Source organism: Antedon mediterranea, chromosome 6 (genome assembly GCF_964355755.1).
Source record: "Antedon mediterranea chromosome 6, ecAntMedi1.1, whole genome shotgun sequence".
Taxonomy (NCBI): Eukaryota; Metazoa; Echinodermata; class Crinoidea; order Comatulida; family Antedonidae; genus Antedon; species Antedon mediterranea.
In genome coordinates, this window is record NC_092675.1 from 30,152,697 (window position 1) to 30,168,362 (window position 15,666).

Genomic DNA, 15,666 nt, shown 5'->3' on the forward strand with positions numbered 1-15,666 from the left:
TCATTGATGTTTAATTGAAGTGAATAATAAAAATAAAAAAATAATTTTTTGATTTCTGAATTATTGTTTTTATTTTTTTGAATACTGTACTAAAATGCTTTACAATGTAAACACTCCTACGAAAACTCATAGTAATGTCATATCAGTATATTGACAGAAGCAGACCAGATACTAAACTCTAAATCTTTCAAAGCATATTTTATGAAGACGTCGTCCCGGATGTATGAAAAGAAATATCGCGTGCCGGATATCCACTTCTCTTTGAAGTACAGTAGAACACCTGTTTTACTTACTTTAGTTATAAAGTTTATAACAATAGCGTGTGCGACGCATGGTGGGAAGGGATTCCCATTATGCACTGTATGACGTTCCTCGCGAAATAAATCTATTTGCAATAAACCTTGTATTGTAGACAGCGAATTTATGAGCACATCAATATAACACACACTAAGTCTACTAATGGCGACTTTAATTATTAGAATGCTTTAAAAAAAAAAAAATTATATTTAACATGTCTCCAAATAAGACAAACAATTTATATTATGAAATAATGTTCATTAATAATTTTTCAGTTTCTTAAGCTCTGTCTACACTATCAAACTTTATGTGAAGTGCCCATATATGCCCATGATGATGTCATATCACTACTATATGTGGGCAAATCACTACAAACTAGTTTGATAGTGTAGACAGAGCCTTACAGTTTATAAACTAGAAACTCAAAAAGTTAATTATTAATTTAAATAGTACTATCAATTATATTCACTAAAGCAGTTTTGGCAGTTGTTTTAAGCGATTAACATCAAGTATGTTACTAACAGCTGCACTATCAGATTGGATACCTTGTGTACCCCTATGCTGTATACCTTGTTCTGCTTTGTTTGTAATAGTTTGAAGCGGTGTTCTTGGTGAGTTTACATTCCCAATATTCCATGAAATGTTCTTAGCATCTCTTAAATCTTTTTTCCTATTACCAAACACAAGTATAGGTTTAGGCGTGCCTGTGATTTCTTCTCCTTTAGTGTTATTGATTTGTGGAAATGGTTCAACCATACTCTCTTGTTGTCCAATAATTGAATAATCATCTTCGCTTGTTTCAACTCGCTTCCTCTTCTCAATTTTCTTTTCCTTCAGTTTCTTTTTTATCTTCTTTTTCCCTTTCTTATCTGTCTTATTATTAAGATTCATAGATGTGTCAAGTAGTCCATATTTTTCCATATATTTCTTGCTTGCAAATGACCAGTTGACCGCACCCGCAGAGCTGATATCAACTGCACTTTTCTCAGATAGCTTATTAAGCATTGTTGTCTTTGAAAGTTGGTTGTTAGAACTCTGGAATGCTTCAGATAAAGTAGTAAGTTGCTGATCACTTAGGTACTTCATGGCTATTGCGTTTGCTTCCATACTAAGATTGCTACTGTCCATTGAGTAGTCCACCATAGAAACATCAATGATCTTTGGAAAGACTGTTGATAAATACATGCTTTGTCTAAAATAAACAAAATTAGAGGATTTAGTGTCAGATAAATCTATATAGTATTGATTGATTGAAATATATATTTATACTGGGTAACCTCTTCAGTCAAAGACTGGTCTCCCAGAGGGTCCAGTTGGTGATCAGTGGCTGTGATGTACTAATACACCGGGATAATCCCCTACTCGTCTCGAAAGATGTACTAGGTTCTTTAAAATGCACACGAGCTAGATGTGTACACTGGACCTACAGTTTATAGTCCTTATCCGAGAAGACTCGTTCTACCACCAGAACCTTGGAGTGAGTGAGCCTCGAGCCCCTGCCGATGTTATGGTTACGTAATTACGGTTCCACTGTCTTAACCGCTCGGCCACTCACTCACTCACTCCTGTTTTGTCTATTGTCTACCTAAATAAAGATGTATTCACACCATTAGTTTCACTAACATTATCCAATTGTTAAAAAAAAACAACAAACAGTTGATTTCAAATTTGATTTCACTTATTAAAAAATACAAAATAAACGCTTAAATTCAACTCAAAACTGACTTTCAGAAAATTTTTGTTCACATACAGTTTTAGCAGGTAAATACATTTTATGTTAATTAACTTTCTGGAAATTAATTTTCTTAATATTCACCTGGTAATATAAAAAAATGAAAAAGAAGAGCAGTTAATAGTTTTAAGAACATACCCAGCAGAACCAAACATCATCTCATCGTCAGCCGCCGCCTCTTCTTCCGTATCACCATCCTCATCATTTGTATCATTTTCATCACTGTCACTATCTTCCTCCTTTAACTCTTTATCTTCCTGTATTGGTTTATTCTTTGTTGTGACTGTGTCTTCACTTCCTTTCAGCATCTGTTTGACTTTTCCCTGAAAAAAACCAACAATGTCAAAAAAGTAACAATACCAAGTGACATTTTAATAATTGTACTTTGTACTGCAGGCTCCTGGGTCAATTCAGTGACAATTTATAGCTTTGAATATTATTATTTTGTTTATTGTCATAAAAATAACTAAATTTAATTTAAAAATTAATACTATGTTTACTAAATGTGGTTGAACAATATTCAAACAATTGTCAAAAACACTCATAAAAGAACAAAACAATTAAGTATTTTACAATTATTGTATTGTATAAATACTATTTTGTGGTTTATATATAATTATAACCAATAACATATTTGTAAGACATACATTGTAATACCTTCAAAAACGGTATTATTGCAAAAAATTGATAATCTAAAACTTACCAGCAAGTTGTCGTAGAATTTAGCTTCATCTTTGTAAAGTAAACTATCTGCTTGATGTAATACGCTGCCCTCAACGAAGGCATCGGGTTTCCGCATGAGCATACTTGCACTTTCACCGAGTACAGGACTCACAATACTGTCATTAACAAATGCAGCGTCACTACAATAACAAATTTGCAAAAATAAATAATTCAGTACCATTTGTATGAGTCAAGTTGCATTAGACAGCTAGAACATAAACAGCAATAAAAGTACTTCTGATAAACTCTAAACCTCTGTCCACCATCAAACTTGATGTGACAACAAAATGTGATGTGCCCATATATGGACACGATGACATCATACCACTACCATATTTGGGCACATCACACTTTTTTGTCACATACAGTTTGATAGTGTAGACAGAGCTTTAAAAAAGTTTAAAAAGTTTACCTTTGGCTTTTTTTCTTTCTTACAACTGTTTTTTTTAAATTCAATATTGAATAACACTTTTAAAATAGTTTGTAAGGTCAATGCTAGTTAAAAGAGAATGTGTACCTTTTTGGAGATTTAACTTGTTCAACCGTACTGCTACAAAAACTCTGAAGATCAACAGCAACAACTGAAGATGCTAGACTTCTTGTGTCATTCTGAATCTGAGGATCAGGTAGAGTGTCATCCAGGTTTGTGGCAGTGCTTTCTCTTGCAGATAGATCCTCTTCATTACTTACAACATCTGATCGTGAGATCTGATGATCTCTTGCATGGTGTACAGGAGTAAAATTTTCTTTGTTTTTCTGACGGCTGGGAGAACTTTGTAAAGTGCTACTTCTTTCTTCATTCATCATCTGACATTCTGAAGTAAATGCCTTCTTAGATTCATCCAGATGATTTCCATTGCCTTCATTCGACCAGCAAAGGCTAGCCCCAGTGTTTACGGAAGTGGTACACATTTGTTTCTTGTTAGATGAAGAAGGTTTATCAGGATGCGATGTCTGCTGTTGTGGTGGTTGAACTGGTGTTGCTGGTGGTGTGAGCGCTGTTGGGATTTTAGAAGCTTGAGCTAATAATAAACTTTGAACCTGGTAACAATAACACAAAATGAATATAAATTTAACAAACCGATTTATAAATTGTTACCTTTTAGAATTGTTAAACATTTGAAATGATAAATACATATTTGTGAATTGCATTCTATAGTTTGTGCTGTCAATTATAATTTACTTACTTGAGCTTGAAGATCTTTGATTAGTTGTTCTTGTCTTTTCAACTGTTGAAGAGTGTGTTCATCAGGCCCAGGTCTGTAAGCTGCCTGATTGTCCAACTGTTGAAGAGTGTGTTCATCAGGCCCAGGTCTGTAAGCTGCCTGATTGTCCAACTGTTGAAGAGTGTGTTCATCAGGCCCAGGTCTGTAAGCTGCCTGATTGTCCAACTGTTGAATAGTGTGTCCAGGTCTACAAGCTCCATCATTTCCCATGCTCTGAATCGAGGAATAATTCCTAGCGTCACTTATCTGATCTGATGAAGGATTAGAATGTTGAACCTCTCTATGATGTTCTGACACTTGAGTATAGCCAAGTAAATGGCTGTCATGATGCATTCCAGAACTTGGAGTAGAAAGGTCAGTAGAATTTACTGTATGCATACCTGTACTGTATCCTCTATCTGTCACATTGTTTTCATTAATATAAATTTGGGTGCTTAAAGGTCTGTCATCAGAGCCATACTGCATTGTATTTTTAGATACAGTTGATTCAGCAGGATTCGTATGAAACATGCTTTCTTGATTTGAACTAGGACATTGGATCGCTGTAGGTGCACTCATTCTCCGATGTTCTGTAGAAGATGTCTTGTGAGAATTCTGCTCAGACATTCTCCTTGGATCTGGTCTACTATGTACATGATCATGCGATGTCATGAAAGGAGCACCGGTATACATGACAGGCAATTTATGGCACTGATGAACTGGATGTGACGATGTCCTTCCCAACATCATCCTACCTGATTTCATATCCATTATTACAGGATGATGTGGAGTTTCAGTGATTGGAATTTCTCTTCCAGAAGGTATCCTATGAGCACCGGTATTTTGCATACTTCTCCCATCCAAAAGAGGAGTTTCATCTGTGTTTGGTAACCCTTTTGGAACAGCTGGAACTGTAACTTGAGGACCACTATTGAGCATTATTACACCTCTTTTCACATCAATGCTTTTTGAGGACTGTTCTGGTGGAGTACCAAGAGGAGTGTGCATGTTTATCATTCCTCTTCCACACACCGGAGGTTGAGAGGTTGCAGTATTCTGCATAGTTCTTCCAGAAATTGGACGAGGAATATGTGGTTGACAATGCTGCCCACTTTGGTAGGAATGATGTCCATGGAAGACGGGACTTTGTAACTTTTGTTGTTGTAGTGGTTGATGTTGCTGCGTGTAAGAATGGGAATGGTTTAAACTTCCTGCAGAGGTAAATTGATTTAGCAGTGTTGGAGCAATATTTAGTCTCGCTTGATGTTGCTGTATTGGAGGATTATTTGGCAGAGATTGATTTAGTTGCATATGAGGAACACTTGGCATAGACTGATGTAGCTGTACTGGAGGAACACTTGGCATAGATTTATTTAGCCGTATTGAAGGATTATTTGGCATAGATTGATTTAGCTGTACTGGATGAACACTTGGCCTAACTTGATGCAGCTGTATTGGAGGATTATTTGGCATAGGTTGATGTAGCTGTATTGGAGGATTATTTGGCAAAGAATGATTTAGCTGCATATGAGGAACACTTGGCATAGACTGATGTAGCTGTATTGGAGGATTATTAGGCATAGGTTGATGCAGCTGTACTGGAGGATTATTTGGCATAGATTCATCAAAAAGTACAGATAAATCAGGAACTGAGGGCTTCATGCTTGCATTCTGTAATTACATAAAACAAAGATGTGGACAATAGTTTTCATCCTTGTTTTACTGCCATGAACATTTGATAAGGTATTTGGGGATAAGATAAACTTACCTGATGAAGCAGAGGCTTGGGACTTGGCAGTGGTTTTGGTTCCTCAATTTCACCTGTTGATAATGATCTGGCGGAGGATGATCTGGATAAAGAAGTCTTTCTAAAAACACATTTATATATATATTTATTTCTATTAAAAATTAAACGAAAAAACCCAAGTAAATGATTTTGACAATATATATATATATTCCTTCACTTGCACTGATGAAGTGCTAGTGTTGCCCGAAAGCTCTGCTAACTTTTCTGGCTGTTTACTTTATCGTTTTGATTTAGCTTTTCGCTTTTTATTTTTGTATCTCCATTGAGATCCAGCCACTGATACCCACAGCATTGTCATTTTTTTCAGTAATTTGCCTTTGGATTTATATATTATATATATATATAAACTTTATTTATTCACGAGACTGATGTACAGTACAACTTGTTCAATAAACATTATTTGTTTTTACAAACTTGTGATATTACAAAAATATGGTTTATAAAAGAAAACTAAAGTAACACTTATTACATCAATTATGACGAAGCTTTAAAGCGGTTGAAATACCTTTGTGGTTTGTACTTGTGCATACATTCCAGGAATGTGGCCTGCTGTGGTCCATCTTTAGCAGCACTCAGTTCTAGAAGTACTGGTGACTTCTTTGAATTCTATAACAAATTAAATTGCTACTTTTTATTGGAAGATTGCCAAAAGTTGCATTCGACTATTAGCAGTTGCATAGTACAACGGTAGACTAAGGGTCCCGGCAGCTAACACGAACCAATATCCCAACTCTTTCATTCCAAGAGGTATTGGCCTTTTCAAGAGAAGATATGTTCGTTAGTCATATTATTTTGTCTTTATTTAATTCTGTTTTTATATTTATTGAGAGAGAAAGCTATGAACACTGTAATTTCCAAATTTATGGATGAATAAAGCGATGTCTATGTCTAAAAGCATGAGAAATTATTATATGTACTTTAAAAAGAAATTGAAGCATGACAATTTAAATGGCAAGTTTATTTATTTAATCTTACCTTCATGCAGTGTAAATTTTCTTTACATTCATAAAGCAAAAATGAGACATCTTTTTCTAGAGGGCGACACTGATAGAAAAGTGGTTGTGATGAAGTTGGAGTGTAGAGAATGACAAGAAAGCATCCGGACTCGGAGAGTACTCTAAAAATAGATCAATAACAATGTTTAAACAAAAATTACATTGAGTATGTGCTACATGCAAACACTATGAGGAAACATGAAATATGAAAAAAGAAATTCTGTTAATTCTATAACTTTTATGTTATTCATCTCAGCAAAACTGTCATTTTAATAGGATTTGGAAGTCGGGCAGTATTGATAAAAAACATATAGAAATAGAATAGAGCTCAATATCCTATGAACAGAAGAACTACATTGCTAGGCTAAAGAACATTTACAAGATGTCTATGTCATACCTTTGTTGTATACTGTTATTGTGCATAAACCTAAGGCAGGCTGCCCAAGCATGTGGACTGTACACTGACAACAACCCACTCAGCCACCTAATATAATAATGTATAAATAGTGTATCAAGTCAGTAGAAAACACAGCAAAAACAAAACACACAAGTACAATTTGTACAATTTCATTTTATAATATCAAAGATATTGTTTTGATGCATTACATCACAGCTATTTTAGTTCTGAAAAGAGTTTTTGAGTCTCTCAATAACATTGGTATGAGTATACACTCTCTCAATATTGGGCACCCTTGGGCTGGTCTAATATGTCTGGTCCTGGTGTCTGTTTTTTTTTAATGGATTTGGGACCTTTTGGACCTCAAGGAAAGTCTAATTTTGAGAGAACTCACAGGAGTGTTGACTGATAATTAAATAATAAATAAATAATATATACAACTTACAGGCCTATGATTGGTAGAGTAGCGATCTTGGGATCCGATTCAATCAACAATAACAGCTTCCTGGTTTGATCCATGGTCATGTAACTAACAACAAATAAATATAAATAAGTTTAGATTATATTTCAGTTGTGCTGATAATATACATTAATAGTAAAAATCAAAAAACTGGAATTCTACATATTGAAAAAAAAAACCAGAAAGTTTAAAAGAACAGGATCAGAATTTGTGATTGATAGCTAAAAGTAAGCTTTAAACCATAGCCAGGCACACATGGACTGCCCCCAAAATGTTTGGCTTTCTTAATTACTGAATGCATATAGAATAGAAAAGAAAGAATTTGGGAAAAAAAGAAAAATCTGATTCAAGTTTTTGGTAGTTCCTGTTTGTTACTTACCCCATTTTATGTGTTTTCTGTATTTCGCTCAAACTCAACGGGCCAGACAGATTACGAGCTAGTGCTGTTGGAAGGATTGGCACAGGTGCTACTGCAATCAGTTCAAAGGCATTTTTAACAGTTACACAGCTTAACGTTATTGCTATGGTGACATGATCGTGATGGTCATAACATGTACAGTGCGCCCTCAATGGGAGTAACATGTCAATTGCAAGTTTCTCCTTACTGCAAATTAAATGCTCAATCAACTGGAAGAAAAGGTGGTTTAATATAAAAAATAAATCATATGTAAGTAGTCTTTTATAGATGAAATATTTTAGCCAATGAATAGACAATTTTCGAAAACCAAATAACGATTTATATGTTTACTTTATGGTACTAGTATATTTTCACTATACTGTATTTTCCACATTATCAGTAAATTTATAAAATTGGTTAATTGAATAAATTTCAATCAAATCCCACCTTTAATTTGCACTTTCAACATTAATTAATTTTGTGCTTTTTACATTTTCTGTTGATTGTTCAGTGCTTAGCTATATAAATTACACATTATCATTATTATTTAAAAATCTGCATTACCTTTGCACTGTGAGTTATGTCCTGTTGTGAGTGAGTAGGAAAATAGTCTGAGCTATTTTGGGCGATTGTAAGAGGTACAGCAAAGTCACCTGGAAGTAGTGTTGTAGGGACAAAGTCATTTCTACCAGGTAACTTGCTACCAGGATCAAACCTATCAATTATCAATGTTATGCCTTCATCATCTGTCGACGAAAATAGAATTAGTGGGAATGCATGTTGACTGGAAGCATTTGACAAGATATTGAGATATGAATGAAATCATTTATAATGATGACGATGGTGTGTTGGGATGTTCCCACAGGGCAGGATTCATGGAATGTACTATGTACTACACAGGGGTGTTTCATAAATTTGTTATATATTTTGTTCTGTAGCTCTCTTCTCGGATAGAATGGGTCAATGTCGGTTTATCCAGGTAAGCTAGGCATGAAGTAGACCACTCACACTCATTACAATTACTCCCAAGGAAGATCAAAGTAAATTGACCAAAATGTTGAGAAACTAACAGTTCTTTTCAGAACTAAATATATGTGGTGTACTGCAAATTTCATATCAACATATCAAGTACACTACTTTGTACACTACAATGAAAAAAGAGAAGGGAAATCAACAATTAGTTCTTTGTTTTTTAAAATTTTGTACATAGTTTAGTTTAAGTTTCATTGTAAATACGCCTATTAAAAAACTTTTATTTTACTTACTCTGGACGCAGCTTCATTTAAGAAGTGTGCCACTGTTTCAAAAGTGTAGCTTCCAAATAAATTGTTATATATAGTATTTGATTTGTTCAATTACATTACCTGAATTGTGTAAACAATGACCGATGAGAAAACAACGATACAACTTATTCTTGTTTTGAAGTGCATGTCGGTTAGCCAGCAACACAGCCCTTTCTGTCAGTTGTATTTGTGGATTTCTGAAATCAAAATAATCAGTTTTTTTCATCTTTTCATGACAATTGTACATCATTTGTTAAAATGAAACACTTGGTCTAGCAAACTTTCGTTTGTGCAAACTCTTGAGTTTTTCACTGTGTTTGCAAACAAAAGTATGCAAAACTAGGCAAATAGTAAGACATAAATAGTTAGCTACATGCTACTTACCTATGTTGTGCAAAATGTAATGGAATGGTTGAGCTTTGTGGTGTAGGATTCCTAGGAAAGAAAATTTATAACAACAGTCTATTTTTGTTAAAATTGGACTCAAAAAATTTTGGTAGTTTGGTGAATATTGTTCATCCTTCATCGGTATTTATTAAATAACAAGGCCAACAGCCATTAAGTCGCGTGCTACAATGCATAGTGATACCGGACCGACAGACAAACAGACCGACAGACAGACAGACAGACCGACAGACAGACGGACCGACCGACATAGTGAACTATACTGACCGAAATTACTGAACATGTTTAAAAATGTTGAAATGTTTAAAAACATTTATATTTTTTTAATTTACACGTGCGTAGCCTGTCACTTTTGACGTGCTCGTATAACGTAATTTCGAGTTGAAAAGTCAAGAAAACAGAAATCGGGCAAAAAGAGTGCGCAATAACATTTAACGCGCAGTGCGCGCGCAAAAATCTGCGCACTCATGGCAATTTTGTAAACGCTTAAAATTGCCTGAAACGTACTCTTATTTCATCGAAAATAAATTTTGAAAATTTTAAGCGCGCGTACGCATGCGTTACATGCGCTACGCACGTAATTGTATTGCCATATGATGATTTATGCCCTGAAATTTATGAGTACCAAATTTTATTTAATTGTGATTCATGGTTGTTAAGATATGATTACAAACGTGATTTCGTTAAATCGTGCGTAGACCGCGTAATTTTTTATTGCGCACCGTGAAAACATAACCACATCGATTCCTGGCCATAAGGAATATTCTGTGAAAAATTGACTTAGCTAGATTAAACTGATATCAAGATAAGGTCATAAAGCGATAAAACGCATAGTGATACCGGACCGACAGACAGACAGACAGACAGACAGACAGACCGACCGACATAGTGAACTATAGAGTCGCTTCCACGCGACTAAAAAGAACATAAAAGATAGAAAACATACTAAAAAAAATGTCTTCAATTTAAGGTAACTTACCACAGATATTTATTAGTAACTGGGAATGTGATATCCTTTTTAACAAGACCAGTTTTCAACTTGATAACAGGATTATTATTGGCAGACTTTTTTGGAAACATCTTTAACTAAAAAAAAAGTTTTGAATAGTCAAGATAGGCCCAGCCTCCGAGTCCTAGGCTAGATCAATTTATTTTATAACAAGTGATGGCTTATCTTCCTATTATATAGCTAGGCCTTAGGCTAATTAGGTAGTTTTTTTTAGGGTTATTCCATTATTAAAGTGGGGGTGTGTGGTTATGAATATTGTGTGCAGGTATGTCAATAGAAATGACATTGAGAGCCCTCTTCTGTCAGTTGACTGGTTCCCGGTCTACCGCCTTGTATTGTAATTGACTTAATCATGATCGAATTCCAACAACTTAAGAATATACAAAATGTTTACATAATTATATAACAATGTAGATCTATCTAATAATGTTTTTATTTTTTTGCAGATAAAGGAGGATCATCAATAAAATAAAATGATAAAAATTCCAGGCATTTAATATACGGTTTACTGATAAAATATAATGTACCAATGAAATAAACCTGGTGTTCTGAAACATATTTTAATAACTTTTGCCGGCCTAGCGCCTTTGTGTATCTAAATCTATATAAATAATTAAGTTAGTACAGTATTAACAAATAAAGGGTTAGGGTTATGTATAATAAAATGATAGAAATGAGGCATTATCTAATAATGTTTTTATTGATTTTTTTTTCTGATTTTTATAGTTTTAAAATTCAAGTACCGTTTTTATAGCGTTATGTATCCTGTAAATGCTAACCTAAAAAGGTTATCTGAATGTTTCTTTTTACGTTATAGAAATGTAATAAAATAACGGTTATAGTGAACCTAAACATTAACCAAACACTAACGTTAGAAAACCACTATGTGTTTGCTGGACTGCCACAATGGAACAATAGACCTAGGTATGTTAAACAAAGAAATCACGTCAAAGCAGGGTGGAGACGGAATTTTAAGACAAAGGCGTTCTATACAAATGCAAATCATTCATGTATACTTTTTACAAATTTTGTTTAGTTTCTTTATTAAAAGATTTTGATATGCTGTTATATATAAATATTCTAATACATAGAATAGCAAAATTATCATAATACATAGGATAGCAAAAAATAAACCAAACATAACAACAACAAAATTAAATTGACAATGTATTTTTATTTAGAAATTCATTTCAATAATATAAATATTTTTTATTAAATTACATCATTATTTACTTACAATTAATTAATTACTTAACTTACATTACAGTAACTGAATAAATGGTACATAAAATTACTAAATAATTGCACATAAAATGCAGGTTATAATAAAGACATAAGTATACATATAATGGTACAGGTTATAAATATTTAAATTACGTTTTTTAAATGTAATTATAATAATTAATGATGAGAACACTTACGGTTACGAGTAGACATGTACATTGGTACATTACAGTACGAGCAATCCTTGGCAGTTGGATAAAAACCCCTTCGTTGGAAAAAGTCCAGGTAGTCATCAAATCCATTAAACAAATGTGGTCCTATCTTCGGCAGCATGGTCCTTGGTTTAAATCGCAGTAAAATCAAATCGAGAACGCAGTAAAATATCGGAGTTGTAGACCTATAATATAGTTGAAAGTTTTTCGAAAACTGAGTGATTTGAAGACAACTGATCTTGGTTTATATACATGTGCCATATTTTAGTTTGTATACATAGCTCCATGTCGGCATGAGTGATATTGTTATATGCTTTATTATGTAATATTGTAAGCTTCAATGAGACACCTTTGTGCAGCAATAAAAAAAAGTAAAACTATGCTACAGCGGTTTTTGTTTCTTAACCTGATTACATATATTTTATTAATATTTATTCTTCCCAACCATTTTTTTTTAAACTCAAAATTTGAAACACTACCGTTTAGCTTTTTCATTCAAATTGAAGATTGAATTTAATGAAATTTTATGTACTGTACTGTTTAACAAATCAACATAACGGTACAATAGGTTATGATTATTTCAAACCAAAATAGCTAGGTTTTTAAGGACTGATTTATCTTTAAAAAACGCCTAGAAATAAAAGAGAGAGAGAGAGAGAATAGCAATTACGTGTTGGAATAATACAGTAGTAACGGTACAATATATAATCATTTTGGTAAAGAAAATCAAATACTAGGTTTTTTAAGGTCTGATTAAACCAAAGTGTGACGTCGTCTGGAAGCAGGAATTTAATATTCATAATTAGGTGATCATTTAGAATAAAATGATCACCTATTGTTATTGTATCAAATCTTTATTGGTTATCCGCAACGAAGTTGCTGATAACCTCTTGTGATTGTACGAAATCATCATCAACATCAACTTTTTATTTCTCTTCTTTCTTTCTGTATGATTTTTGTGCAACGCTTTTCTCTGAAACTTGCAAACATAACATTTTGTGAACTATGTTAACATTTTGACATTTGTGTAACGTCGTCAAGCGAAGCTTATATTAGTTCATATAAAAATTAAGCCTATTGGATGTTGTGACGTTACCGTATGGCCAGTTAAAAAGTATTTTTTTTCATCGCTTTCGTAAAAGTTATACAATTTTTAAATAGCGCGCACCGCCCTTCTACGTGCCAAATTTTCTTCCAATTGTTATATTTTATTACTCAATTCATTATCTTTCGATATTGTTATCTTCAAGTTTATTTTGACAACGTCATCATACCAAAAAATTAGAACATGATGTGGGTCCCGTAATTTCACCTATGCTACACTGTATATAGATATACACAGTACAGTATATACTGTACATATTGTATATGGCATATAATAGGCACAACTCAGCACTATAAGCATATAATAGGATGGCATACATCAACAATTTCCGATTGTATGTTAACGTAGGTGCATGTTTAAAAAATATGAATGTCAATAAAATGATAAAAATGATCACCTATAATTCGTCAAAGTGACGAATTAAATTCTAGTTACAAGTTGTAGGCCTACTTGGATATCAAACTGTCTATTTGGTCGTCTTGAGCCTCAAGAGAATAGCAACTATGTATGAGCTGTAATAAACAGTAAGTACAGTATAGAAATCATATATCGACTAGCATTAAAATTACAAGTGGGAGTCTGTAGTACAGTGAAAAATTTCATTTCAAAATTTTAGCAAAATTGCTAATCAAACTGATTTAGTCGAGAAACATAGTTTTGTATTGTATTTTTTGCTACACAATTTTCGAAATGTGTAGCAAGAGGTTGTTTTGTATAGCTTTTTGCTATGCCACACTGGCGAAATTATTCCTTGTAGTAGATAAAAGAGACGTTCAAAACAGATTAAAAAAGAAAATCATAGTACGGTTATTATTGTACAGTATATTAATTAAACAAGCTGAACATTTTATATAGTGATTTAATACGCAAATAATGTTTCCACATTTTTTTTACTGCAGAGTTTACGTGAATTTCTGTCAGCATTGATCATGTTGTATTCCACCACCAGATATGCATTTGTATAGAACGCCTTTGTCTTAAAATTCCGTCTCCACCCTGCTTTGACGTGATTTCTTTGTTTAACATACCTAGGTCTATTGTTCCATTGTGGCAGTCCAGCAAACACATAGTGGTTTTCTAACGTTAGTGTTTGGTTAATGTTTAGGTTCACTATAACCGTTATTTTATTACATTTCTATAACGTAAAAAGAAACATTCAGATAACGTTTTTAGGTTAGCATTTACAGGATACATAACGCTATAAAAACGGTATTTGAATTTTAAAACTAAAAAAATCAGAAAAAAAAATCAATAAAAACATTATTAGATAATGCCTCATTTCTATCATTTTATTATACATAACCCTAACCCTTTATTTGTTAATACTGTACTAACTTAATTATTTAGATAGATTTAGATACACATAGGCGCTAGGCCGGCAAAAGTTATTAAAATAATTATGTTTCAGAACACCAGGTTTATTTCATTGGTACATTATATTTTATCAGTAAACCGTATATTAAATGCCTGGAATTTTTATCATTTTATTTTATTGATGATCCTCCTTTATCTGCAAAAAAATAAAAACATTATTAGATAGATCTACATTGTTATATAATTATGTAAACATTTTGTATATTCTTAAGTTGTTGGAATTCGATCATGATTAAGTCAATTACAAGGCGGTAGACCGGGAACCAGTCAACTGACAGAAGAGGGCTCTCAATGTCATTTCTATTGACGTACCTGCACACAATATTCATAACCACACACCCCCACTTTAATAATGGAATAACCCTAAAAAAAACTCCGGATCCAAAACGGCAGTTGATCCAGGCTATTATTACAGCTCACCACTAGGCCTACTGACAAATTATATTAGGCCTGGGCCATGTACCCTCTCAATTAGACACGAGTAAGCCAGCTAGGCCTAGCCTAGGTAGGGCGCCTCTCTAGATCTCTACTGCTCTAGCCTCTGGCGGCCCAGAGTCTGGCCTAGTAGCCCTAGCTAGCTAATAATAGTAGGCCTATTTTTATTAGGCTGGGCCTAGCCTACCTAGGCACACAGAGCTTTTCTTCTAGTAGGCCTAGTATAGTAGTAGGTTATTTATTGGTACTACTTACAATCAATAATCTGTCTTAGGCCTATATTTTTTGGATCGAAAATCATTTTAAACATCAAACCTCCCGCTCATTTTTTTCTGAACCGACTGTTTTGTTTTTGGACGCACAAAAACATCCGCCCTCTGTCGTCCAATCACAAAACACACGACACACCGTACACACACAAATGCACGTACCACCTACGTCTCTCCTCCGATGCACCACGATATAGTTTGTGAAAAGAACTGTTGATTTGGCGCCAGTGGACCACGGCAATATAACAGAAATAAAGTCACTAAATGTTTATTTACCTCCGCCAAGGATTACTCAAAAAGTAATTACTTTATCAAAATGAATATACAATTCCATTAA

At 33.6% G+C, this 15,666-nt stretch overlaps 1 protein-coding gene across 1 annotated transcript; it reads right to left on the bottom strand.

Moving 5' to 3' along the window:
• Positions 1-101: 101 nt before the first annotated feature.
• LOC140052074 (uncharacterized) lies at positions 102-15,412 on the bottom strand. The gene is made up of 16 exons (XM_072097466.1): positions 15,316-15,412; positions 10,681-10,787; positions 9,681-9,731; positions 9,378-9,493; positions 8,578-8,759; positions 7,996-8,243; positions 7,602-7,685; positions 7,157-7,243; positions 6,740-6,881; positions 6,270-6,370; positions 5,726-5,825; positions 3,940-5,628; positions 3,270-3,793; positions 2,733-2,892; positions 2,168-2,352; positions 102-1,489 (listed from the first exon to the last, which is right to left on the bottom strand). The coding sequence occupies exons 2-16, from the start codon at positions 10,779-10,781 to the stop codon at positions 766-768; spliced, it is 4,494 nt and encodes a 1,497-aa protein (XP_071953567.1). The 5' UTR covers positions 10,782-10,787; positions 15,316-15,412; the 3' UTR covers positions 102-765.
• Between the last annotated feature and the right edge of the window lie 254 nt (positions 15,413-15,666).

Excerpts from the sequence above, each read along its gene's own strand:
- LOC140052074 (XM_072097466.1), bottom strand. The coding sequence starts at position 10,781 with ATGTTTCCAAAAAAGTCTGCCAATAATAATCCTGTTATCAAGTTGAAA. Across the intron at positions 9,494-9,680 it reads TTACATTTTGCACAACATAG|AAATCCACAAATACAACTGA; the intron begins GTAAGTAGCATG and ends TTTTGATTTCAG. Across the intron at positions 6,882-7,156 it reads AATAACAGTATACAACAAAG|AGTACTCTCCGAGTCCGGAT; the intron begins GTATGACATAGA and ends ATCTATTTTTAG.